The sequence below is a fragment of the Diorhabda carinulata genome, chromosome 8 (assembly GCF_026250575.1).
Source record: "Diorhabda carinulata isolate Delta chromosome 8, icDioCari1.1, whole genome shotgun sequence".
NCBI lineage: Eukaryota > Metazoa > Arthropoda > Insecta > Coleoptera > Chrysomelidae > Diorhabda > Diorhabda carinulata.
Window position 1 is genome coordinate 8,288,498 of NC_079467.1, and position 27,270 is coordinate 8,315,767.

At 32.3% G+C, this 27,270-nt stretch overlaps 3 protein-coding genes across 3 annotated transcripts in view; 1 reads left to right on the plus strand and 2 right to left on the minus strand.

The window, feature by feature from the left end:
* Window positions 1–5,571: 5,571 nt before the first annotated feature.
* On the minus strand, window positions 5,572–6,084 carry LOC130897423 (zinc finger BED domain-containing protein 5-like). Its single transcript, XM_057806262.1, has one exon. The coding sequence runs from the start codon at window positions 6,082–6,084 to the stop codon at window positions 5,572–5,574; it is 513 nt and encodes a 170-aa protein (XP_057662245.1).
* Window positions 6,085–6,134: 50 nt separating this feature from the next.
* LOC130897424 (zinc finger BED domain-containing protein 5-like) lies at window positions 6,135–6,458 on the minus strand. The gene has a single exon (XM_057806263.1). It carries the CDS (start codon window positions 6,456–6,458, stop codon window positions 6,135–6,137), a length of 324 nt encoding a protein of 107 aa, XP_057662246.1.
* A 1,937-nt stretch (window positions 6,459–8,395) lies between these two features.
* LOC130897425 (arrestin domain-containing protein 3-like) overlaps window positions 8,396–27,270 on the plus strand; it is a 46,748-nt gene continuing 27,873 nt past the window's right edge. The window contains exons 1-3 of the mRNA XM_057806265.1: window positions 8,396–8,683; window positions 13,709–13,846; window positions 16,809–16,919. Of these exons, the coding sequence (XP_057662248.1) occupies window positions 13,744–13,846; window positions 16,809–16,919 (214 nt within the window). The 5' untranslated portion in view covers window positions 8,396–8,683; window positions 13,709–13,743. The remainder of the gene's footprint in view (window positions 8,684–13,708; window positions 13,847–16,808; window positions 16,920–27,270) is intronic.

The window sequence follows — 27,270 nt, forward strand, 5'->3', positions numbered from 1 at the left end:
ACTTGCTAAAGTAGGGGTCAAACCAGTAACTGTAACAATCTACAGGGACAGGCAAAGATACTCCTAGGAAACTATAAAGAATATCTATTGAATGTATTAATCTAGGCTAAGAATACCAACAGGAGCCTTGTTTACAACTACAAGTATAGAAAGAAAAATTACCGATTACATATTTTCAGATTAAACAAATAAAATGAGTTCAACTTTCAATATACTGTGGTATCAATTTCCAGGTAGGAATCAACCCCATTATTTTAAACGAAGGTTTTGGCACGTGCTATTTTTTCTAATTTCACAAACAAGAAGCGAAAGCGTAATTTAACACAAAACAATAAAAAAATTTTTGCTTTCCCTGCGTGGTCCTAGAAAATATCAACACTTCTTCTCGCCATCTCATCTTATGGTACTTTAATATACACTTATACTTCAGTACCAGGTTTGCTACTAAATTTCTGAGATAGACAAATAAAAAGATACTTATATAATAGGATATGGCATCATTGTTTTTCAAAATATTCTCCATTAAGATCAATTCACTCTTGCATGCATTTAAAACAATTCCATTCCGTTTGAGGTACCTCCAAAACAAGTGATTTGAACACAAAAACCGTTTCTTCAGGTGTAGTAAAACGTTGACCTCCTTATTTGTTTTTGATCTTTGGAAATAAGAATAAATAATTGGGTGCCAAATAGCGCTGTACGAGTGAATGACCCATCAATTCGATGTTATGGCTGTTGAAAAACATTTTTGTTTGAACTGAGAGCTTGCATTGTCGTCTCCATGATTTTTTCGAACACTTCTGGTAAACAAATGCTGGTGTATCGTTCAGAATTGACCGTCTAGTTATAAGACCGTATTTCGTACCTGAACAAAAATTTTTTTGGATTTGGTTCGTCTTGAAAGACTTATACAGTCGATTGTAGTTTCGGGCTCATATACATAGATCTACATGACGATCTTGCAATCTCAGCTCACGCACAGCATCGATTGTTTTCTGGCACAATATCCAGTTTTGGACGACCGAAATTCATCCTATAATTGTGACCAGGATTGAATTCGGAAAACCAGTGTAACACGGTGGCTAGAAATAGTGTTTCATTACAAAAAGTTGAAACGAGTTGACTGGCACACTGCTGAGCGTTTAGTCCACGTCGAAAGATATAGAAAATCATCGTACGAAAATGTTGACGATTTAATTCCATTTTTTAACCAAGATGAATGTTTCAAGTATCTGTGGGCAACTCAAATAGCATTCGTATGACAACAAGTTCTGAATACGTTCACTATTAAAAATGTCATACTTTATGATGGCAATGTCAGGTTTGACATATTCACATTAGTGTTGCCATACCTCAACACTTAAATAGTATACTAATATTATTATGGGATTCACCCTTAATTTACATTTGATCTTATCTTAGAAATGATTTTGGCTGTAATGTACCGTGATGTACTTTACAACACATGAAGAGTTTTTGAAAAATAATTCAATCCAAATGGGAATGTAGAAGGTAAATTATCATGCTCATGTCACAATCAATAATCCTTAATTTTTTCAGCATATTTTCAAAGACCTAGTCTAGGTCTTTATAATATAATAGAAATTTACGTAGTACAACTTCTTTAAAACCACTACATGCATCTTCCATTACATTTGCAAATTATTTATGTTTCATTAAGCTATTAATCTGTATCCCTACAAACATTCTCTCCTCTAGTTTGGCCTCTGATGGAGCCTAAAGAATTTTCAAATTCTGTTCTACAAACCTACTCCAACAGGAAATATAGACTTCTGACCCCTGAGAAGGCCTAAAATTTTTAGACTTCCACAAACTCAGTTCTGATTTTCATATTACATTCTTAAAAGTAATTCCTCTAAATTTGCTCAGCGTTCTTCTAACTGAACTAAGTAGTCGACCGGAAAAGAAGCAAAAACATTGCCATTATGTGAAAAACAACTCCTTTTTGAAAAGTCGATGAAACAATTCTTGTCAGAACGTGTATGCTTCCGAGCTCCGTGATCGGAACTAGATCAGAAATTGCTAGGCATTAGACAAGTCTACTCATTGTTTTGTGCAAAATATTTCTATAAAAAGAAGAGTGAGAATTTTTTTGATTCAATCAAGACGTCAGTAATTCAGAAAGATCTTTACGAGTTTCTAACTAAATTATTCAGTTAGGCTTGTGAAAAGAGATGTGGCTGGTTTTGTTGTGAGGTTGATGGTTCAAAATTACTATCCATAGCATTTTAGCTGGAAGCCGGAAGTTGAGGAGCTTTCAGTATATTCATATCGCATGATCATTTTGTGGTTCTCTTCAGACCAGAGGTATTAAAAAGGCATTTTATTCCCTTTGACCTTGGTCTTAAGCCTTCTTCACGTATCTTGTACAACTTGATCTCCTAATTTGATTTTGGAAGAAACAAAATATGAATTTTTCACAAATTCACCAATAGAATTTTGGATGAATGTCCAAGAATATAAATAAAATTGTACTCTACGACTAATTTAGAAATTACAGATAATGACAGGAAAATTAATGATATGCACTGTTGCAGTTTTGCGGACTTTAGTCCGATTTGCAGCCTTTTTTTAACGTTGCGTACTTTTTCGGACTTTTTTTTTTTCATCAGTGGACTATTTCTGTTTTTACTACCGGCAACAATGATAATATGGTTTTGGCCCTCGGAACTTACTGGAGTAATCAGTAACATAATTTGGTAACATTGGAGGTAACATAATCACTCGAGTGGTCAAAATGTACTTCCATTGTCAAAATTGATTAAAAAGCCTGTTATACGTTTTTTTATTTCACCCTTTGAGGGAGTAAAATGTTGGTTTAATTGATTATTACAAAAACAGAGCTTAATCATCTAAAATCACCCGATGACAAATTATTTGCAGGCCGATGCTGAATATTCGGGAAATAATCCAAATCACGTTCACTGTTGTTCGGAAACTGATTAAACTTGTAACATTACTTTCCCAACAGGAAACTCTTCCTCTGGAAGTTAAAGTAAATAAATAACGGGTACTCAGATGTGGTGAATAATTAATATTAAATTGGACGCCACTTGCTTTTTGATGAACGACGATGAAAGTAATTTAAAAATGCGAAGAAGCTTGAAACATCTTATGAATTAAATCAATAATAAAAATTAACCAAACTAAATCCAACCCCGGACACTATTAACTAAATTAATATTTATTGTTGTGAACAATAAAAAAAGTTTCAGCAAAAAATAAATTTATTGAAAAAATAATATTCTCGTTAACTGCACAACGAATAAAAAGCAGTTATAAATTAAAAATAACTATTTATATCTATTAAAGATAAGGCTATGGAAATCCGGGATGGCTCCAGTCCTCAACTGAGTTACCAGATGTTGGAGTTGTTGAATTTGTTGCTTGCGATACACCAATTGTATCCTTAGGTGTGATTGAAACTTCCAACCTGGCAGCTGTAGAATAGTGGAAAAAAAAATAAAATGAGATAAGTAGAGGAAGATTTCGAATACATTCCGAGGTTTTATTGAATTTCTCGAATGGAGTGGGAGGTCGATAACAAATAAATTTTTTCAAGAAGTCGAATGTTAGAATAAATACATCGGAAGTGACTACACGTGAACAAAGTAATATTCAAAATGTTTGAAGAAAAATGTAACAAGCTAAATGGCATGTTACAAAGTAATCGTCATAGCCATGAAATAGGATCCTTTCTATTCCAATATAAGTATCTACTAATCAAATAAGTAGTTATTCTATTTATTTTTGTTTGAAAATGTTGATTTCTGATAATGATCTATGGATAATACTTGTACGCAGCGTAATTGAAAGGTTATTGAGGATGTTGTATGCAAATTTATATGTGATTGGTACGTTGTAAAGTAACCTGTTCAGACTCGATACCCAAATTAATGGTTTCTGCGTTCACAAGCTTCTATCTCTCTAATAGCAAATTCACATGAGCATGTTTGGATTTAACTTCATCTTTCTCGAATCCTTCAAATTTTGGCTTATGGGGTTGGAAAATATTGTGTAGACAAACTTAAACATGTAAGGATCGAAAAACTTATTTTCTGACCTCAAGTCTAGCATAACCTCTTTTCTCCTGTTTGAATCCGATGCTCTATGTTTTTTATAATATCGATTGCAAGAAATCGAGGCACATACATAGCAGGACGTCTTTCCTAATATTTGTGTTAATTATTAAATTTAGTCAATTAAAATTTAACATTCTCTATGAGCTAGAAACAACCGAGACAAGTTTCACAATCTTAGTGTCAGAAAATCATTTTGCATATGACATTAATTATTGTAGTGGTTCTTAACCTTTTTAAGCTGCGACCCATATTTGAGAAATATGTTCATGTCGCGACGCAAAAAAAATTTTTTTTTTCATTGCTTTATTTTAGATCGTATTTCTAAAAAATCTTCAATTATACGACGATAATTTTTTTTAACTTACAAATTTTTTATTTATTTTTTTAATAATAAAGATAAACAAAAATATTTTTCGATCCAAGGAATATTTAATTAATAATCAAATGTTTTTAATAATTTTTATTGACCAAATTAAAATATATTTATAACTTTTTGGAAATAATTGATATTTTAACTTATTCCTAAAAAAAAGAAATATAAATACATATGAAAAGTCTTTTAAATTTTAAATGCAAGTCATACAATTTTAATGAGAACCTTGTGCTTGAATACATTTTGAAAGATCTTCCTTCCAAACCTCGGTTGAATGCTTGTCAAGGAGCACCTTATATCTATTTCAGGATTTAACTTGTTCCGGTAATTGTTTTTGATTACACACAGAGCCGAAAAACCAGCCTCACACATATATGTTGTTAAAAAGGGCAATAATACTAAAGGGCTTCTTTAACAATTATTGGCTTTTATCGGTTTTTAATTTCAACCAGAAAGCACATAAAGATTCAGTGTTTTTGTAGAAATTATATCGTAGTGCTTGGTCACTTTGTATTTCTATTAATTGTTCTTGAAATTGATTAATATTAACAAATTCCTCATGCAAATCAGTTACATCAAAATTAAATGGCATTCGAACCCAATTATATTTGAAAACATCGTCTGCAGGGAAATATCGATCAAAGTCTGCTATTAGTTTTTCTAAATGATTAATAATAATTTTCTGTATTTCAAAATCTGTGATATCAATAATATTGTCTTCAACAAGTAAATTAAGAGTCGGGAATGAAGCTTCTTTACTTCAACCTTATTTCTCCATAATTTGAGTTTATTTTTAAAACATGTAATTTTTTCAGTTAATTCAATAATAGTATGATTTCTACCCTGCATAGACGTATTTTAGATTATTTATTTCAATTAAAATATCTGACAAATAAGCAACTTGAGTAATCCACTTCAACTCGGAGAATTTAGATGCTAATGGGTGTTTCTTTTCTCTCAAAAAAAAATTCGACTTCTGTCCGCAATGATAATACTCTTTGAACAACTTTGCCCCGGGACAACCATCTAACTTCAGAATAATATAATAAATGTTCGTATTCTGCACCAAATTCGAAACACAGTTCGCGGAAAATTCTACAGTTCTCTTGATTTGATAAAATTGACTACCGCAACAATTTCATCCAAAACGATACATAATTTGGGTGATAATTTTTTTGAAGCAAGATATTGTCTATGTAACAAACAATAAATCGATATAATTTGTGGATTCATTTGTTTTGCACTTGTCGAAAATCCCTTTTGAGATGCTGTCATGGCAGCTCCACCGTCGGTGCAAATACTGAAACACTGATTCCAATTTAATCCTCCTTCTTTAAAAACCGAATCGACCATAAGAAAACTATCTTCACCTCTAGTTGTTGTTGACATTGGTTTGAAAAATAAAATGTCCTCCTGTATATCTGTTAAACCTGGATACCGCACGTAAACCATGAGTTGAGCACCTTTTCTTACATCTGTCGTTTCATCCAGTTGAATACTAAATAAACCAGCAATTTTTATAGCAGAAATAAGTTGATTCTTAATATCAAATGAAATATCATTAATTCGTAAACGAATTGTATCATTTGACAATGTTGTAACTTTCATCTCCGCACATGATACGTGCCATGTCAATGGCAGCAGGTTTTATAAGTTATTCAGCAATATAATGGGGTTTCTTTTGTCTTGCAATATGCCAAGCCAGCTTGTTTGGCAGAATTTATAAAACCATTACTACTTGGTGCATCCAAACGCTGTCTTTTTAAATAGAATTCTTTTCTTTCGAAGAAAGTACGATCTTTTCCCTCAAAGGAAAAAATTTTATGTTTTGCATCAAAATGTCTTTTAAGTTTGTTCGGTTTCATCGATTCATTACTTAATATTTTACTGCACAACACGCATTGCGGCTTGTTCAGTCCTCGATCATAAATGCAAGTAAAACCTAATTCTAAAAATGCTTCCTTGTATTCACGTTTTGCCATTATTCGGGTGATTACAATTTTACAATACGCACTGCAGCTTGATCACTCCACTATTAATAATAAGAGAAAATTTGTTTCTAAAATGCTTGTATTCACGTTTCACTGTTATTACATGTTCCAGTGTTATTCACAACACAATACGTAGAAACGTATTTTTGACAGAGAGCTTACTGAGTCTGCGCGCACGCAAAGCAATGGCGTGCGTATTACCAACACCTCCTGGAAGAGAAAGCCTCAGGACAGGAATTGGACGTCACTTCCAGGAGGCCATTCGCGAAGAGCGGTAAATCGGAAACATTGTATTAGGGAATAACTCTTCTAGGAGGTGTTGGTATTACTTATTATTTGGTGTATTACTAACTTTTTTGGTTCAACTCAGCGCGACCCAAGAAATATGCTTCGCGACCCAAGTTTGGTTAGGTTAGGGTCGCGACCCATAGGTTAAGAACCGCTGAATTATTGTGGAGCTATACAGCTGTTCGTAGAAAAAAGTTCCTGATGGCTAAAATGATGATTGTTTAAGTAAATTCAAAATTCAAAGCTATTATATTTTACTCACAACACAAGCACCAGAGCTTCAGTAGTTAAACACAAATTTTCCAATTAAGGTGTTATGCAAAATTTTCGCAGGAAAAAATTGGGGCCGTGGCCTAAACATCCTGCCGTGGATATAAACACTGCGATAGAGAGACCAATCATCGCGTATGAAGCAGTGGTCTAGGGTACTAAAATATGTCTGAGAACCACGAGAATCAATCTCTCGAAGTTTGCAAATATAGCCTGCATATGCACAACAGACGCCATGAGAACATGTCCATTAGCTGCACTGATTCTAAACCTTCCACCTCTCCATATAACATTGAACAGTGTGGAGGAAAAAATCTCTTTTCCCTACAGTTTCAGAGTTGCCTGGGATAAACCGAAGCCCCCCTCAAGAAATGATGAGACATGCCTTGGGATGAAATGGTATACGGGCGGTTCCAAATCAGCAGACAGAACGCATCGAGAACCAAGCTTAGGCAATGCACTAAGTACTTTTCTCATAGGGCAATATACGATTGCAAGATCTGTACAGCTCAACTTAGCAAGAAATTATCGCCAACAGAAAATTATCATCTTGTCCAATACCAAAGCAGCCATTAGAGCTGCAAGCTACAACCTAAGCTTGCTTGGAAACGAATATCAATGAGCTACTATACAAAGGCCGATAAGCTAATCGTAGGGTCTGAGCCCTTATGTGGAAACGTTTACAGAACAATAGATAAAACACTATAGGAGATAGATAGAAAAAAAATCAGTTACTTGAATTATCTACATGGAATAAGACTAGAAGTAAAGAAACTCTATTGAAAGTATCAAACTAAGTAAAAACAAATCCCGAATACTAACAGTGAACCTGTCGAGACACTAACGACTCACTGAATACTTGGAGATACTAGGTTCAGCAGAGAATGCAGCGAACAGATTGTGCTTCGCAAAAGACGAAATATGTATCCCCACTCTCTCTAAATGTGAAAGACAACGGAACCTCAGAGTATTACACCACATAGAGTATAGGAAATGGAAGACGAAAATATTGGTAGCTAGAGCCATTTCCCGTCTTGAACTTTCTTTCTGAAAGTACTGGGAAAACTGAGTTACATGAACGTATATTCAGCTAATATGATAATCTCTATGTATACTAGACATAACGTTTCTACACTGCTCATAAAATCATAACAATATTTTTCCAATTTAATAATAATTTTTATTCATTGCTCTTACAGTATTTTTGGAGAAAATACAGAAAAGTTGATATTAAAAGTTCTCAAAGATGTTGTTCTCAATTATCAGTTTAGTTATTGGAAACGATACAATCATTATATTTGAACATGAAAATGTAATATTCTTCATCTCATAAAATATCGAAACTATATTTTCTGCGTATCAACAGAAACCATGTCTTCTTGCCGTATCACATGATTTTTCTATTTAAACATATTAACAATGTATTTAATCAAAACTTTTGTTCGCTCTTTCTATTAAACTGTTCCTCGTATTATGCTCCAGACCCAGACTAACGTTTATATTCTCTGCAAATCTGCCAAATCGAAAACATCCTTCTGGCGCCTTTTAGACTACCTCATTCTCTAGTTTCCTTTTTATGGTGTACAGACCACAGTCTATGTATTCTAGTTGAGTTTAAAGTTAATTGAACTGTGTGCTATTAAGTATTGATTAATTTGGTGAGTTTTTTCAAAATTATATTTAGTTTTATAATTCTAAATATTTGAAAGAAAACTTAAACTGTGATTGTGATCAAATTGGATTCACTCAAGTGGAATACACCTATTAATTCTTAGAAATTTAAACAATCAAACTTCTGTATTTTGATAAAATTTTTGCTAGTAGAAAAAAGATTGTATGCAATTCGTATGTAAAATCCTTTTTTCGACTCATGTGATTGTCGCATGTGGAGCAGGTGATGTATTTCTCTGTAACAAAAATAAATAATTTTGAATTCTAATAATTTAAAAAGTTATAAGTGCAGAGTATTAATCTAGGATATTTTTGTGAACTATCTTATAAGTTTTTCCGTCGGGAGCAAATAGTTCACTGTGTGAAAAGCATGGCTTTTCTAAATGAACTTTCGCTACCTGTAATGTCTGCCCTTGTGCTTTGTTTATAGTAACAGCAAAGTTGAGCTTTAACCACAAAAATGACACCTCACCTCAAAAATTCCAACGGTTTTATACCACAAATATAATTACAGAAAAAAATAATTAATAATAATTGATAATATAAATTATTATGCACAATTATTATTACAAAATATACAATGTAAACGTGAAGTTTGGAATAGATACAAAGTGGATGTCAATCAAATTGAACTTGATTTGATTACACACATACATACACATACAGATGACACTAAATAAAAGCTTGTAAAATAGTTGTTTGAAATATTATCTACCTGATGGGTTTTTTAATACGGTGGAAAGTTCATCCAAGAATGCTTGCCTTGAGGATGAGTCCACCCAAACCTTATCTTTAGCATGTCCAGCGTTTATCCATGTTTCATCCAGGTAGTGAATTTTTCTGTTTTCTTCACGAAAGTTCTTAATTTTTTAAAGGTATCCTCGTCTGCACACAATTATTTCTGCTTTTTCTAATAAGAAACTGTTCCTTCCTCGTTTTTTGTATTGAAATTGTATTGATCTTTTAAAATCCGTCAAATCCATATCTTCGTTAACTACTCTCAGAATTTTATCCACTGTAGCTAACTCATTTTGAAAGAAAAAATTGTTCACAAACCTTCTGATGCCGCTCCTATCGAAATCATCAAATGAATTGTTAATTTTTTTCTGGATGGATACTTTTTTGGGTCGGCCACTGAATGATTAGCTCTGTTCTTAAGAACGATTCGGTAGACACTTGAAGAAGATACTCTCGTATTTGCCGTTTTGGAAATAACGTCATCAACAGTATTGTCATTATCTTCTTGCATTTCATTTTTATAAATATCCACAATCATTTATATTAACAACTTCGTCAGCTGTATCCATGTCAGACAACAGACAAATACAAACAATCTCATTGAAGTATGATAATACGATGCCATCCTTATACTACACCTGATCTAGCGGCTTTTGCAGCAATGCGGCACTGGTCCCTTCCACGCGGCTCTTCATTTGTGATATATAATGGTGCCTCTGATTTGGACCAATAACGATGCCGCGCCCCGTTTCTCCAAAGCTGTTCACGTGATGATCATCCATTGATCACTGTTTTGGTTCACTATTTTTCTTCGATAAATAAACTTTATAGTCAATAGAATTGGATATTGACGTGACCGTCGGTAATACAGTGCAACGGTATTATAGTACTTTGGGCTGGAACTTCATTTCTAGATTTATTTACCATGTCTTAGTCATATCAACATCGATGCTATCATTAAATTCTATCACTAATAATTGGATTCCTCTTTCCACTTTACTTATTTAATTCATTTTCAATTTCATGTTTCAATTAATTCTCTTATTGTTTTCCTTGTTTTAGTCTTTTGTACTAGTACTTTACCTCTCTTCTTGATTTTTAGACCTATATAGAATTTTCGGAAAAAAGGGCTAGAATTGATCGCTTGATAGGGTTAATTATTTGATAATAAAATCAACTAAGCAAACTGTCAATTAAACTTTAGTTGGTTATGTTTTAAGTGGATATCAAAAAAGCAAAGCTGGCCAATCGAAAAGTAACTCCACTTTACTATTTTGGTATTTACAGTGACTCACAGCACAAGAACCAATCAGTTCTCTCAAATTTTATTTAGAAAACTTCTATAGGTATTTATTGAAATATATGAATTATTACATTATTAATTATTATTGTTATAACAGTTCTAGTATAATCAAAAGTAATCACTTATAACGAAATGTAACGTCTGCAATAGTAATTTCAAAAAAAAATATTTTAATAAGATTACTCGTTGGATTGGCGGCAGATTATCAATATTTGGTTTGAGTAAGAAATACGCGCAAATATCCCAGTTCTGTGATATTCAATCTGCTTCTTTTTGTTAATAAGTTTATAACGGCACTAAAACTTTTTTCGACAAGATATAACGAGGAAAACGCTTCTACCTGCAGCCGTAATTTTTAATACCCTTTTTCAGATGTCACTTTAAGCTCCTCAATAATGCTAATATCGTGTAACTCCTCATGTAATATCACATTCACCATTTCCGTTTCATAAAATGGATTTGTGACCTACTGTCATATTTCCATCGACAGAATATCTTCTAATCTGATTTTAAAATATGTCTGAATATCTTTAACAAGGCATTCTACTTGCGATAAGTATGAAAACTGTGAAAATTCTCACCGACCAATATTTTCCCTCATAAATTTCAATTTTTCTAGAAATTGAGGGGGTACCCTTGTTATTTTGAGATGAGCTCATTAAATTTTTGGAACGAATCTGTCAAATACGCGATTTCTGATTTAAAATTGTTCATATTTTCTTTCAAATCAGTATCTCGATATGTAACAGCAATCGTTGGAAGTCTTCATTATATTCATCGCACAATTATACAAATAAGCGCGTATTTAAAGCCTTGTTTCTTATTTTGTTATCTGCATTAATCACAAATTGGAGCGATTGGTGCAATTATAACTCAAATTTGTCGCTACTTGATGTGGTCAGTCGATAACACAGTGAATTGCAGTTCCTTGTGGTATAATTCTCTTAAAATGGCTTATAATTCCACAATATCTCACGGCAGGAGCTCCATCTGTTGCGACCAAAATAAAATTTATGAATGGAATCTTCGATTTTGCTTCAAAAAACTTCCTCATGACATTAAATATTGATTCAAGTTTAGTGTTTAAAGTTTTCGCTAATAGTGGCTCTTCATGAATTTCTTGGCTCATATCAAATCGAATATATGCCAATAATGATGCTTCATTGTCAAGTAAAATTGACACGTCTTGTTGAGTATAGAAATGAGTTGTCAACATCTAAGCTCATATCATCAATACGTTTTTGTTAGTATTGTTAGGAAAGGAGTTCTTTTGAGTATATCAAAGGAAGATTTTTGCAGAACAGTTTCTAATACCTCGTCAAAAGCTGGTAAAATCAACTGTTCCCCAATGGTGAGCGGTTTTCCAATGTTCCAGTAATGAGATATTGTAAGACGCCCGCAAGTCATCATCGTTGCTTTCAGACGTTGAAGCGAACATACTTGTGCACGATGGGGCTCTTTTCATATTCTTCAATCAATGTTTGGGAAATCTATACCTATTTTTCAGGATGACACCTTCTCAAATGATCTTTCAGCTTTGATGGTTCGATAAAGTCATTGCTCAAAACACTGTTGTATAAAAGGCATGTGGGCAATCGTTTGTCGGCCTTTGATGCAAGAAAATAAAATTTCAAATTTTCAACACTATACTGACGACACTTTTTCTTACTTACCTACCTGTAAACCTACCTGTTTTAGTAATCTTAAGACGATCTAACTTAACAGGGTATAGCTTTTTTCACAGAATATAATTATGCAAAGTTTAAATAGTTTCACACTGAATATATAATATATACTACCTTAATAATTCAACCGGTTTCGACAACAACGTTGTCATCATCAGAAATGAAATAATATGATTGATCAATTATTATGTATATTATGAAATAAACAAAGTTCCGGCGCCAAACGGTTTATAATTATTAAAAGCAATAAATCGCTAAATGCCCCATACACTACTTCAAAACACGACAATCTTAACCGAAATTGCGCGTACAAAATTGATAGTGTATGGGCCAATCACGACGATGTTAACCGACGTTCTTCATCTCCGACATGACATGAAATTCAAATCCGTCGTGAAAAAACATAGTAGCTCTGCAAAATGGCCGATACAAGAAAGTGGAATAAAGATTTTACTATTAAATTTTTGCCAAGTTTATGGAAAATAAAAACTTCAAAATATTCCGACGAAATGATGTTAAGAAAAAGATTGACTCACTAAGGGAATCTATTATAAAAGAGATGGAAAAAAAGTTTCTCTGCTTTCTGTTATTTCCTCAAAATATGTAAGTAACTTCAATACTATACATATGTACATTATAAATTTTATATTGTAATAAATAATGTATTTGTAATGTGATAAATTGTAAAATAAATAATAAATCAATTGCATATAACAACTAGACAGGTAGGTACGTACTTCTTCACTATAATATTGATTCACTTTACTTCTCTTTTTGAAAGTCTGGAAACTAACCAACACAATATCGATTCACTTTTCTTTATGAAATTCCGGAAACAAATTAGTATCGTTTATCATTGACATTCGTATTTATATTAATGAAGAATCAAACAAGCTCATGCAAGACTTCAAGCACATACACCACAAGTCGCATTAAAATGCACGTCTGAACAAGGATTGCGGACGAGACGGCGACCGGCGTGGCAAGCGCAAGCCATAACGCGTTGTACTGAATATGGAATATGCAAGTTTTTACAAGTACCATTCACTGCGCTCTTCAATATATTATCCACCCATATTGATAGAACTCAAGCAAACATTTTAGTTCTTCATGGATCCCCGCTTACGATTGTCGACCCCCATTTTTTGTCACGCTCAACGTAGACTACCGACGAGTTTTCTGTCGACCCCTGGTGATCCATCTGGACCCCTTTGAGAATCACGGTTCTATACCATTAAGCTCATTTAATTCAATACATTATTTATTGAAAATTGAATATTTTCCAGATGCAAATGAAGCGAAGAAGTACTAAAAAGTTAATATGAGCTGCAAAATCTTATTGGATACACCAGGCATAATGAGTCCGGGAAGTACGATGTACGGTAGAGTTGTTTGTACATTCATATCTAATTTGAATATTAGAGGTAAGAACTCTTTTATTTCAAACTAATTACTAAGTATCACTGAATGTGAAAAATTCAGATAAGAGTCTAATTACAAGTTTATCATTTATATATGTACTCACTGGTATTGGCAGCGTTACATCCGAGAGATATGAATTCACTGAGTTATAGTATGTATAAATTGTATAGTTTCCTTCCCATCAAAACGTATGGGTCGTCGGTATCTAAAAGACGAGATTTTTCATTTAAACCTGAAATAAATTTTATACTGGTTTTCATCAAAACTATACAATTAAGTTGGAATTTTTGGAACCGTTGATTATATTCATACTGAGCACACTGTTTACTACCACAACACTCACAATTATATTATATGACGCACGATTCGATAGCCAAGTCATCCTATTCCGCGAATGAGGGTAAACTAAAGTTTTTGAAATCTCTGAAGACGATAACTTAGTTATCGAAACGCGCATGAGTGTAATGAGAGTATTGGTGTGGTGGTAGTGTGAACAGTGTTCTCATCAACACCATACAATATCATTGGTAAAAAAGACGTTAGAACCTAATCATTTTCCACCTTTACTAATTCATGCTTCCTTGTTTGTGTTGGTTCAACCCCCCACACTCACACCTTTGCGAAGCAGCAGATATGGATGTTTGTTGATTTCAACCACAATAATTTATGCCAGTACTTCCTGAGGACAATAGAACGTGGAATCGATTTTGTTTGGTTTTTGTGTATTTTATCAATTTTTGTTGACTTGACTTGCAGAAGCCAGCCACCTAACATAATCTAACCTAACCCAATAAATATGCTGCTTCTCTTTTACCATTATGTTGCAATTTTAACTTTAAGTTCCTCCAATGAAAGTTTTCCTAATTATTGGCCTTTTTGCTACTTCATTCAAGTTTTTAGATGGTCGTCCCTGTGAAGCATGACTAGTTCCAAGTGTAGGAGTACTCCGACTTGCAGGTTTTAGGAAGCTTTGTACCATGCTTCATTATATTTGGCATAAAAATGATTTGATTTTCTATAGATTTTTACCCAGAAACGTTCCCTTTTAAAAAGTAGTAATAAGAAATAATTTTTGCTTACTTTTTTCTCTAGTCAGCTTAAAATTGTATCATTTTTGTTTGAAATATGTTTAAAAACAAACTTCATTATCTTCTGTTAAATTAAAATTGTCAGCCTTTAACACATCGAATAACTCTAAGTAGTTAACGATGAATTTTGACTCCGAAAACAAAGAATTATTTATTCACACAAGTGGATCAGTTACATGTATTAAGATAAGAATTTTTTAGTTCTCATCCGTTCCTTACAGTTAAAAGTACAGTAGAGTCTAAATTATCCGACCTAAACTGACCGCACCAAGCTTGGATAAGTGAAAAGGTCGAATAACATGGAAAATGATAAAAACGATGTTAAAAATTGATTAATTGTATTTAAACGTTGAAAATACAAAGCTTAATTAAAACCTAACTGAATTAAACAAACTAAAATATCTGACAGAAAAGTAATAACATATATTTTACAATATGTAGATGCCGTAAACCATGAAAGCAAACTTAGGATTTGGTAAAAAAGTTCATTATATTCTTTTGATTGCCCGCTGTTTGTTGTTTTCTGGCCACAAAATCCCGCAGTCTCCTCGTAAGTAAAGCTCCATAGAAAATGTTTCCTCCAGCTACTCTGCATACTTTATCGCTATTTCTAGAGCTTTGTGTCCTTTGCTGTGTGAAACTTCCTGCGCACCATATTCTCTTCATTGGCAAGTTTTTGGATTTCAAAAACTGTTCGGTTCGTGGCACAAATTCTTGAAGAAACCATTCTTTAAAAATGTTTGAGCTCATCCAAGCATTTTTTTATTATAATAATTCACTGATAAAGCATTTTTAGAAACATTCTTAAACTCTCTAGTATTTTTTGATTTGTCTATCATAGTCAGTTTCATTTTCATATTTACTGCTTGCAAGAATTTTCACTCTTTGCTACATTTATAACCTGTCGTTTCAGCTTTTGACGTGAGTGTTTTCGCATGTAACAACTTGTAATTGAAACCAGTTTCATTAAAATTGAATATCTCATCACCTGTTAGGCTTTCATTGCCCTACAACGTATGAAGTTGCCGAATTCCGTGTCTCTTTTTCTATCTATCGAACCAACCTACACTAGCCATGAAATCAGGTTTACCTTCATTTAGTGCATTTTGAAACCTTAACGCCTTTTCTTGTAAAATTGGCCTTGATATCAATACACCTTAATCTCTATGATGAGTAAACCACAGGTACAGAGCTTCACTTACTTTTTCATATTCACATTTTTTCATCCTCCTCCGTTCCAATGCTTTTGCCGTGACCCGCTGTGAACACAACCACTACCGTTGTTTTTCCTACGCTGTAATCTTGCGTCACTTTTAATAAAGTGTTGCTATTGTCCAATCTCTTCAATGCTTTCAAGTTTTTCTTCCATTGATACAACCACCTTCTTACGTTTTGAAGCCATCACTACAACTTTTAGTGACAAAAAAATCAAAACACAACCGCACTGGTAAAAAAACTGGGTAAGCACTGAGAGTGAGGACTAGTGTCAGGTAGCTAGCGGATGTAATGGGTTTGACGACGGCTGGTATTCAGCGCTCAGAAACAAAGAGAAAGTCCGGTTACCGACCTGTCGCCAGGATGCGAATACAATGCGTACAGTCAGGAAAAGGAAAGGGAACGCGTCGGGCACTTTGTTCACTTTATGTTACCTTTCATTCGGATTTAGAGGACCCAACTTTTTTTATTTTTATTAGCTAGATTTTTAATTCAAACCACTGACCGTGCACCGTAGTATGATCAATTTGTAATTTCTATTTACTAATGTTATCATAAACATGTATGAAATATTCCCTTTTTATTACTATATGAAAATTATTGCATCATTAATCATCATTAAAATATATTTTTATTTGATTTGATTGGAATTTTTTCGTAGAAATCCGCTGCAAATTAAAAGGAACAGAGGATACGAGAATAAGACGGGGAAAAAATACTTACATTGGCGAAAATGAGTTTCTCAATTTGAAATTGAGACTTCTTGGTGAAAGTAAGTATAGTTTTAACAGACATAAGAATTTTATTACAAGTTTTGTAATTATTTTGTTAAAAAAATTTTCATAACATTATAAAATCATATATAAGAAAATTTGGATTCTTAATGTAAACATGATACAACCCCAAAAAAATTAGAATCATATGTTCATTGGTTTTTTCAAAAATATATTCGTAATATTCAGCTTAAAGTGAAGTTTGGCTGTATTTAAACTGTGAGATAAAAATGTCTACGTCACGTTTAGCTTATTGAGTATTTTATGATGCGAATTACGTTACTGAACTTCGAGAAGGCGTTTTTAAAAAACGAATTACACGTTGAGAAACGTTTATTCAATACATTGACAAAACAGAATCTGCATTTATTACAGGTTTACAATATTTATATGTTTTACAAAGTGCCTCGTCGGCGTTATACAATAAAGCTTAATAAACAATGCTCATTGACGTAACTCCTCCACCCTAAGAGAGAACTATGGGGATGGACCAGAGTTCGGCATTAGAGGAAAATTTTTCAAAACATCTTCTTCGCTTGTTGTCTCCCTTTCGGGTTGGTTCTTCTTTCTTCTTATTCTAATTATTAGGTATATAACGCAGGCTGTAACTATAAGATATAATAAAATTGAATAAAAACTTATACTTTGAAAATGAATGGGTAATGAGTTTATCTTTTCAGCTGACTTTTTATCTTCTTGCACTCATGACATTGTTCATTTCGTTAAGATCGATTGAATCCAAATGCACAGGTTTCAGGTTAGCACTATCTGGAGTAAAATTTTTTGTATGAATATTTAATTTGGGTAAATCAATGTTTTTATATTTAGGCACTCTGGATTTAAAAGTTTTTAGATGAAAGTTGTTTATTAAAATGTCACATTCGTTGTTAAGTTCGATTAGATAACTACCGTTCACAGGAAAGTTTGTAATGTCTTTGTTGCAGTTTTGTTTGACTATAACGCTATACGGGGTAATCACAATCCAATGGTCGGTTTCTAATTTCTGAATTTTGACTTCACTAATGATATACGGGATATCTCGGCAATTATAGGTAGATTGAGAGTATTTCAATAACTGGACTTCGCAAGGAGAGTTACTTGATATTGCTCTTCTTTGTAGTCCTCGGAAGATGAATTCTTTAATTTCTTGACATTCAGAGTTCGTAGAGGCATAGTTTTGCTCATTTAAAAGGAGAAATTTGGATTGGGGTAGTATGAGTTTGAAATTTTGGTTTGAAGGTGTAGGTAAGGGGTAAAGGTGATAGTAGTTATATTCAAGAAACTCTACAATCGGTACTTCTAATATAAAAGTAATACTATTATATTTACTGTAACTTTTAACTTTGATAATTTTTTCATATAATAAAATATTATTCAACGATGTTTCAAATGGAAACTTGTTATTTTCATCAATATTTTTCTTGACTGATATTATCTCTGAAAGTATTTCATTTGGATTTGCTATAGAATTGTGGAAAGTATTCATTTTTGCGAAGCTTATAGCCACTTCTATTCTGTCGAGTATGTCATAAATGATTTGAAAACTGGTCGAAAATTGGGAAACAATTTGTTCAATTGAAAAGAAATGGTAAGTTTCTATCATTTCTGTTCTCATATTCCTTAATTCTTTTTGTAAATCATTAATACGTGAACTCAATATTTCTTGATTGCGGGATAGTATTCTGGAATTATTTTCGAATGATTTAATAGATGATTCTAGTAATGTAATTTGATGTGTAAGTAATGTTTTGATATTATTCTGATTATTAGATAAGGTTTCAATAGCTTCATCATATCGGATTGCATCTTCTTGATCTAAATTACCTGTTATAAATTTTATTGCTGAGCCAATACCGTCAAAAAGAGATCGTTTCGCATGTTTCCCCCATAATGGGTTTAATTGTTCTATTTGTAAAGTTATTTTATTTTCTATTATTCGAATTACGTGGTAGGAGTTATTAAAGTACTCTGTGAAGTTGAACATGCTAGGATGATTTGAAAAATAGTCGTATAGGTTATCATATTGGTCCTTTAAATTTAGAAAGTGATCAGTTATATTTGTAATGTCATAAACATGTATGAAAGTCCAAAAGTCGGTTTGTATATGAGCAGTACCTAGTCGTAAGGGTAGGAGGCCAGGATTATCGTTTAGGTTATGGAATTTGGGTGCATCTAATCTTCCTTCAGCGGTCCAAAAGAAAAACTGAAACGGGAGGTTTTTTTAGTTCATTTATGTGAACAATTTCTTTATGTGCTTTAAGTTTTTTATGTTTAAGTAATTTTCCAGAAATTTCAACACGATTTCTGTCAAGTATTTGAGTAATTTCGAAAGGACCTAGGAAACGTTTGTCTTTTTTATTTCGTTTTTTGGGATTATGCTTGTATACAATTTGACCAATTTTGAATTCACTACTCGAATCACCGTTAATATTTCGTTTTTGTAAAATTTTTCTTTATTTGTTTTCAATTTTTCTTGTACATCTTTATAAACATATTGTAACTTTGTTCGATGATTGTCTACATAATCATTATAGAAAGTTTGGGGTATAAAAATTTCGTTTGGGTTTCTAGAATCTGTATGACCAAAGGTAAGTTCAAAAGGGTTGAAACTTGCGTAATCCATTAAATCATCTTCGTCAATCAAGGAAATGTATTTTAATTTTGTGTAATGCCAAAAGTTCTTTAATAGTGTCGTTATGGAATTCTGTACCTTTATCTAAAAGAATTAATTGTGGTACTCCGAATGATGTAAAATATTTTATTAGAGCTTTACTTATAATAACAGCTGTTTTGGAAGGAATGTGCATTGCTTGTGCGAATTTTGTGAATGCATCTGTTAAGGTTAGATACGATTTTCCGTTGTAAACAAAAACGTCGACGTGTATAATTTGAAATGGTTTTGATGCAGTTTCGGTTAACATTAGCGGAACATAAGGTTTTTCTCTAGCATATTTATTTTTCTGACAAATTTCGCAAGAATTAATGTAATTAGTAATCGATTTTTCCATATTTTTCCAATAGTAATTTATTTCTAATTTTTCGAAGGTTTCTTGAATTCCTTGTTTTCTAGCTCTTCTGAAGTTCTTCACTGGTGTCGTCCACTGGAACCGCCGGAATTGCTCGATGTCCACTTGAACTATCTGCAGTTCTTCGATATGCACTCGAATTCACAGTTTCCGAACACAAATTCGAATATTTCGCTTAATCGTTGAAACGAAAAATATCCCGTGCGATACGTTTATTTCCGAAATATCCTACTGACTGCGCCAATTACGTTACTGAATTTCGAGAAGGCGTTTTTAAAAAATGAATTACACGTTGAGAAAAGTTTATTCAATACATTGACAAAACAGAATCTGCATGTATTACAGGTTTACAATATTTATATGTTTTACAAAGTGCCTCGTCGGCGTTATACAATAAAGCTTAATAAACAATGTTCATTGACGTAACTTGCGAGTCGATGATATCATTTCTGTTTAAATTGACCGTTTCTTAATTGAGATGGAAATACTGCCCCTGTCAGATCTATAATTCAACTTCTGTCAAAATTTGAACAAGTTTATGTACGACATCCATTGACCATCACCACTCAACTGGAGGCTAAATTTTAACACTAGAAGGACGGGCCGGGTCAAATGACCCTTTTTGGGATTTAAATCTAATTTTTCAGTACGTGTGTATTATTATTTTTTCTTAATATCCCTTGATTTTGTTTATTTTGTTTTTAATAGCCCAAAAAATTACGAAAATTAAGAAAATAATAATTAATTTAACTTTAATTCTTAAAGTTATTTCTGGAAGGACGGGGAAGAGTTATTTGGCCCTTTAAAAAACACCTTTCTCTATTTTTGACAACTTTTTAATTTGATGGAAAACTATTTCTTTTAGGTTTTCTTTTATTCCAGGGAGAGTCAATTATGATTTATGACCCAAAACATTTTCCCTACCACAGCTTGCAAATCTTTACCTGTAGGATAATTAACCCTTCTCTTACTCTCTTTCAGCTTACATTTTGTTACATCAAACTAGTCGTCCCCTTTTGGTTTCTTTCATAGTGATTATCTGTAGTGAATGTATATAATGAGTAAAATTATATACAAAACTAACGAAGAAGCTCTCGCCGCATTTCGGGAAATGGATGAAGAAGCATCCGAACCAGAGAATGATTTAGAAGAAACGGAAATATATCAACCATCCACAAGTAATGCTATTCAATTCCAATTTATTTGAAGAGGATCCCGATTTTATAGTTGAAAGTGAAGAGTCAGATGAAAATTCTTGCTCTTCAGACTCCGATGTGGAGCACGAACAATGTTCATCAACCAACACTGAAGTGTCTCGCGATGGTACTAAATGGACGGAGATTCAACCAGGTTTGGTACAAGGTAGGCGATCAAAACAAGATTTTTGTTTATAACTCCTGGGCATACTATTCAAGCTAAAAAAAAAACGATTTATCCTTGAAAGGTTGCTGGGATAAAACTGAATATCATGAAATCTCCGTTTCGCCTATCCATACAACAGGAGTAGAAATTTGCAATCTGATAGGTTTGCACTAGCATCAGAAATATGGAGCCCTTTTATAAATAATTGTAAGCGACTATATAATCCTAATGAAAGTGTGACGGCTGAAAAACAACTTATACAATGACATGTTGTTCATTTATACAATACATGCCCAACAAGCCCGACAAGTTTGGTCTTAAATATTGGATTTTGGCAGATGTAAAATGGAAGTATTGCTTGAACGCTTTTCCGTATTTAAGAAAAGAAGAAGATAGTCCTTCAATTTAGCAATTGGGAGAGTATGTCGTTTTATGCCTATCAGAGCCATATAAAAAATAGTGGCATAAATGTCACTTGTAATAATTATTTTTCCAATGTGAAAATGGCAAAGAAACTCCGAACAAACAAAATTTCCTTAGTAGGAAAATCGAAGAGAGATACCGCCTTCTGTTAGAAAAAACTCTGATTTTTATAGCACCAAAATATTTCAAAATGAAAAAAAAAACATATGCTCACCGCATATTAAAGGAAAAGACATAAAAATATGCACAATGCACAGTGACATAAATATATCAGGAGGTGAAAAAAGAAAGCCAGAGACGGTAGATTTTTATAATTCTACGAGAACTGGGACAAGGAGATGGTCAGTCTAGTTAGCATAGACCAGTTCCACGCATAAACAAAATATTGTGTTACCATAGCAACGAACAATAACTTATTAGCAAAGTCGGTGTAAAATAACCAGAGTTACGCAATAAATTAAAAGAAAAAAGATGTCCACCGAAATTGCGAAAATCGAAAAATTGGAGTATCGAGCCATCATCAAGTACCTGTATTTAAAGGGTCAAGAGGTGAGCAGATTTACAATGTATGCGACCATGAAAAATTGGACTGCAAGCTTCAAAAGAGGTAAATTTTCCAGACCAAAAGGGTTAAATTGGATATCTGAAGCACTGAATATTTCATACGAACGCATTCATCATATAGTTCACGTCAATTTGGACATGAGAAAAATTGCTGCAAAATGGATCCCCAAATGTTTGAATGTTGAACAAAAGCGTGCAAGGGTAGGAGCATCGCGTTCGATCTGTGCTCGATTTGAAAGCGAATAGACTTCTTAAACCGAATTGTTACTATGGATGAGACTTAGGTACATTTCTACGATCCAGAAACAAAGCAACAATAGATGGAATGGCGACACTCTGGTTCTCCAAAACCTTAGAAGTTTCGTGTCCAAAAATCTGCGGGAAAAGTTCTTGCTTCAGTTTTTTGGGATTGCCGTGGAGAAATCATGATTGATTTTTTTAATAAGGGTAAAACAATAACTGGAGATTACTATTCGACATTACTGACCACTCTACGGGAAAAAAATAAAGAGAAAAGACGCGGAAAGATATCCAAAGGTGTTTTGTTTTTGCAGGACAACGCCCCCGGTTACAAATCTCATGTTGCCATGCAAAAAATTCGTGATTTGGAGTTTGAATTACTAGAACACCAGATTTGGCTTCGTCCGACTATCATATCTTTCCTCAACTGAAAAAAAGTTTAAAAGGTCGTAAATTTTCTTCCAAGGAGGAGGTAATAAAAACTGTGGAGGTCTGGTTTGCAGAGCAAAAAAAAACATTTTTTTGATAGGTCTAGAGAGACGTTGCAGGTGCGCTGTAACAAAGGTATCCAATTAAGAGGAGAATATGTTGAGTAATAAAATATTTTGACATTGAAATTGTGATTTGTTCTATAGTAGGCTAAAATTTTTTCAATATATCCTCGTAGCTGATTGAGTTCATGGATAGTGTTAAAATTACATTATGTATAAATTGCAAGAGTCATTAATTTAATGAAAGTTGATATAATTAATTATCAATATAGCTATAATTTACATACTTCTTCTAATTGTATTTTATCATATAATTCAATATAAGAAAAATAAAAATAAGTTTTATTACAAGGATTTTTAAAAATTATTTATAACTGTGCCTTTGAATCTTCTCATTAGTCACTATTTAGAATTAGTAGGTAAAATGATAAAAATAAATCAAGAAGTAAAATAATGCCGAGTGCCGAATGACTCGTGCCGTCCTTTTAGGTAAGTAAATTATCTTGTCCTTCTAGTGTTTTTAGGTTAATATTATTACGAATACTATATTAACACTATCAATTCAAAAAATATTTTACTGAATTTTATTGTGTCTAGCACAAGACTTATTACAATGACGCAACATACAATTAAGAGATTATTTCTGCTTCCTACCAAGAAGATGCCATACAAAGCATTTTGTAGAAAATAAACAATCTTCTGTTTTTGTTCGTACGTATTTATTTTAACAGAGGGGAGCAAAAAAACAGGAATGCTTATTGCTTCTGTTTCTACTTTATATTGTAATAATAGTCTATTGTGTAGAGACAGAGCTATCATCTTTCATCACAATAGAAATTGTGGAGTCCATAATGCCGCTTCAACTGTAGGTAATGGTTCTTCTTCTCTCATCTCAATCATTTTCGCGTGTCTCATTAACTTGAATGTTCTATACGATATTTCATCAAAGGGTTCTTCGGACGTGAGGGGTGCACTATTAATGTCAACATAATCTTCCCACATTTCTAATCTAAATCAGGTTTCGTAGCCACAAAGATATAGTGTCATCCTCATTAAATTTACGTTGATAATTGAACAAGTACAACATCATGGTTTTCAATAAATCCTGCATATTTGAAACAGTTGTGAATGGTACGTTGTGCAATGTTATTCTAAGTATTATTAACCATTAAAATTGCATGGAGAATAGTTATTTTTGTGAAAGAGTGGTCTACATTAGTATCAATGCAATTTATCATTATAAGCACAATATTCTCTATAAAATTACATCCGAATGACCGTATACTTCCTTGATCCATCTAAATTATTAACTTTGGGACATACCAGGCAAGTATTGACCAGTAATACAACCTTTTTCTTCACCAAATCGTGATATCATACTCGAAACCATTATTTAAAAACTTCTGCCTTTGGTGTTATCCAAGCTTTACGATTATTTGCATAATCGACAAATAAAGATTTAACACTGCTAAACATTTGCATTTTCCTGTAACATAAAACCGCTGACAGGTATTCCTTCTCGTTATTTTAAACTACTTTATTAATGCTTTATCAACATTTCTCTGACGCGAAACCTCTTTGTATACGAAACATTTGATTTAAATAATTCCATAATCCGTTTTTCGTTTCTGAAAATGATCGAGATTGTTCACAACAACGCGAATTTTTAATTAAATTAAATCTTGAATTCTTTATTACGAGGTTGAGATGTCTTTTTTATGAATTAGTAAACATCATCTCTTTAATATCAGTTTATACTATATTATAAATTTTTAAAGTTTCGCGATTCTAAAGAAAAGATATTTAACATATAACAGCCATTTAATGTCGAGTAATGGAACCTTTAAGAACTCTTATTTTGTTTTTAAGTCCTTTTAAACTCAATTTTAGTTGAATCTCAATATCAAAATGAAAGTGTATAAACGCGATAAAGCTTTGTTTTGGTAGGAAGGAAAGAGACACCAACATTGAGTTGAGATGTTCGAACAAATTGTTGATAAAGATAACGTTGTTTTCACTGATTTTACTGATATGTTTCACGTTCACTTGTTAAGTTAATTTAATCCGGCTTAAAGAATCAAATGTTGCTGGTATTTTTTAAAATAATGAGGACTGCATTCCGTTCATGTTTTGTTCATTGAAAGTATAGTTCTAATGATCAAATGAGAATAGTTACGTATTATCGTCTTTACAACTACCACTTAGAGAGATGCCCTCCTATATCTAACGGTTCATTTCCATGATTGCTAGATGCTCTCCATAACAATGAACCAATTGGGAGATACAAAACAATTATACAGCTTGGGGGGCTAAAGCATTGAAACAACATTTGTAGGGAAAATGATATTCGTAGATGATTTGTTTTTATTAGCAAAATCGAGAAATCATCTACAATGAAATTGGAGATATTAAATACGGCAATGAATAGAATGAACATAAAACTAAATACAAATAAAACTAATAGTATATCAAAAGCAAAAGATAATAGAAAAAAAGATAAAATACATAATATCAACCAAAGAAAAAACAAATTGAACAAATAAGAATATATGAATAAAAAAAAAAAAGAAAACCAGTATGACTAAATTGCTACACTTTGACAAATACAGGAACTGCTCTGACATGATAATTTAATATTGTTGAGTAGTGTTCCATGTATGGAGTGTAGAGAAGGAGGAACATCTCTGGGTTAAAAAATGTGAGCTGGGAGTTTGATGGGAAAATAGGTGGCGCTGATTATAGAGGGTATTCTTGAATTTTACGCGCTGATTTGAAAATAACTGTATAGTAAAGCTTTAAATAATGCACCGTGATAATGAAATTAGTAGTATTAAAATAATGAAACGATTAACAAAACAGAATCTCGTTAAATTAACTTTATTATTTAGCTATTTATTTGGTTTAGATAATACATATATTCTAATATGAAAAAAAAAGTAAAATCATGTAACAATAATGAAATAGTATAAAAAAACATTTTGGTTGATTAAAATAAAATATTGAATTTTATCCGTAACTAATATAATTAATAATTATAGCGATATAATTAAATCAATAAAAATAATAGAATAATAAAAAAAATATTTCGGTTCATAAAAATAAAATATTGAACTTCATTAGCAACTAATATAATAGTTATAGTCATATAAAAATATCAATAAGAATAATAAAATAATTGAAAATAAAACATTTTGGTTCATAGAAATAAAATATTGAACTCTATCCACAACAAATATAATAATTATAGTTTTGTTAAAATATCATTGGTAATTAACTTATGCAAGCAGGTACAGAAATATATCAAGTTCTTAATAAAAAATAAAAATCTAATAAGATATTAAGGATTGCACAGCTTTTCACATGAATATAATCAAACGTCAGTCCCATAGTACAATCAGCGCCACGTATTATCCCTACATTAATTCAGACCATATTTTAAAAGTACCGTCCATAAGAGATGTTCCTCCTTCTCTACACTCCATAGTTCCATGTATGGAGTTTGTCAATAATTTGAAATGATTTAGTATCTCTCGCAATTCTAAATTCTCTTATGATATTCGCTTATTCAGAAAAAGTTGAGTTTCTCTTAAATGGATAATTTAGTCTTGATAATATTTAAGAATACTAGAGTTATCTGAAAAATTTCCTACTCAACTTAAAGATGTCAGCATTTATCAAAAGGAGTTGCGAAATATATTGTGTCAAAGATAATTTGAGAATGGAAAAAATGGATTACAGAAATAATTGTTTTGGAGAAGCATTATTTCTATATGAATGAAATAGGAGTTAGACACTGTAAACGAAGTGTCGCGTTTGTAAATGAGCATTTCCCAAGCCAAAGTTAAGACTCCTTCGATGTTTTTGATAACTGTTCAAAATATAGTCCAGTCATTATAGGGGAAATCGACATAGCCAGTATATTACCACGAAAAAACTTGTATTTTGGCATTCTAACACTATTCTCAAAATTCACATGTTTCAATTAATTGCTTAATATATAATTATCATTTTTTATGAATTATTAGATACAATCTTTCTTTCTAATAATTCTAGAATTTATCAATTCAATAACATTCATAATCTCTTTCGGTAATTGGAAAATTACTAAGGGATATACTTGATTTACGTTGTAATTAAATTCTCATTTACACTAATAGCATTTGAAGTAGAAAATAATTAAGTACATCTTATTTAATATCTGTAAACTTGCTGCAGCATTTGAGGAAGAAAACTGTCCGGTTCAG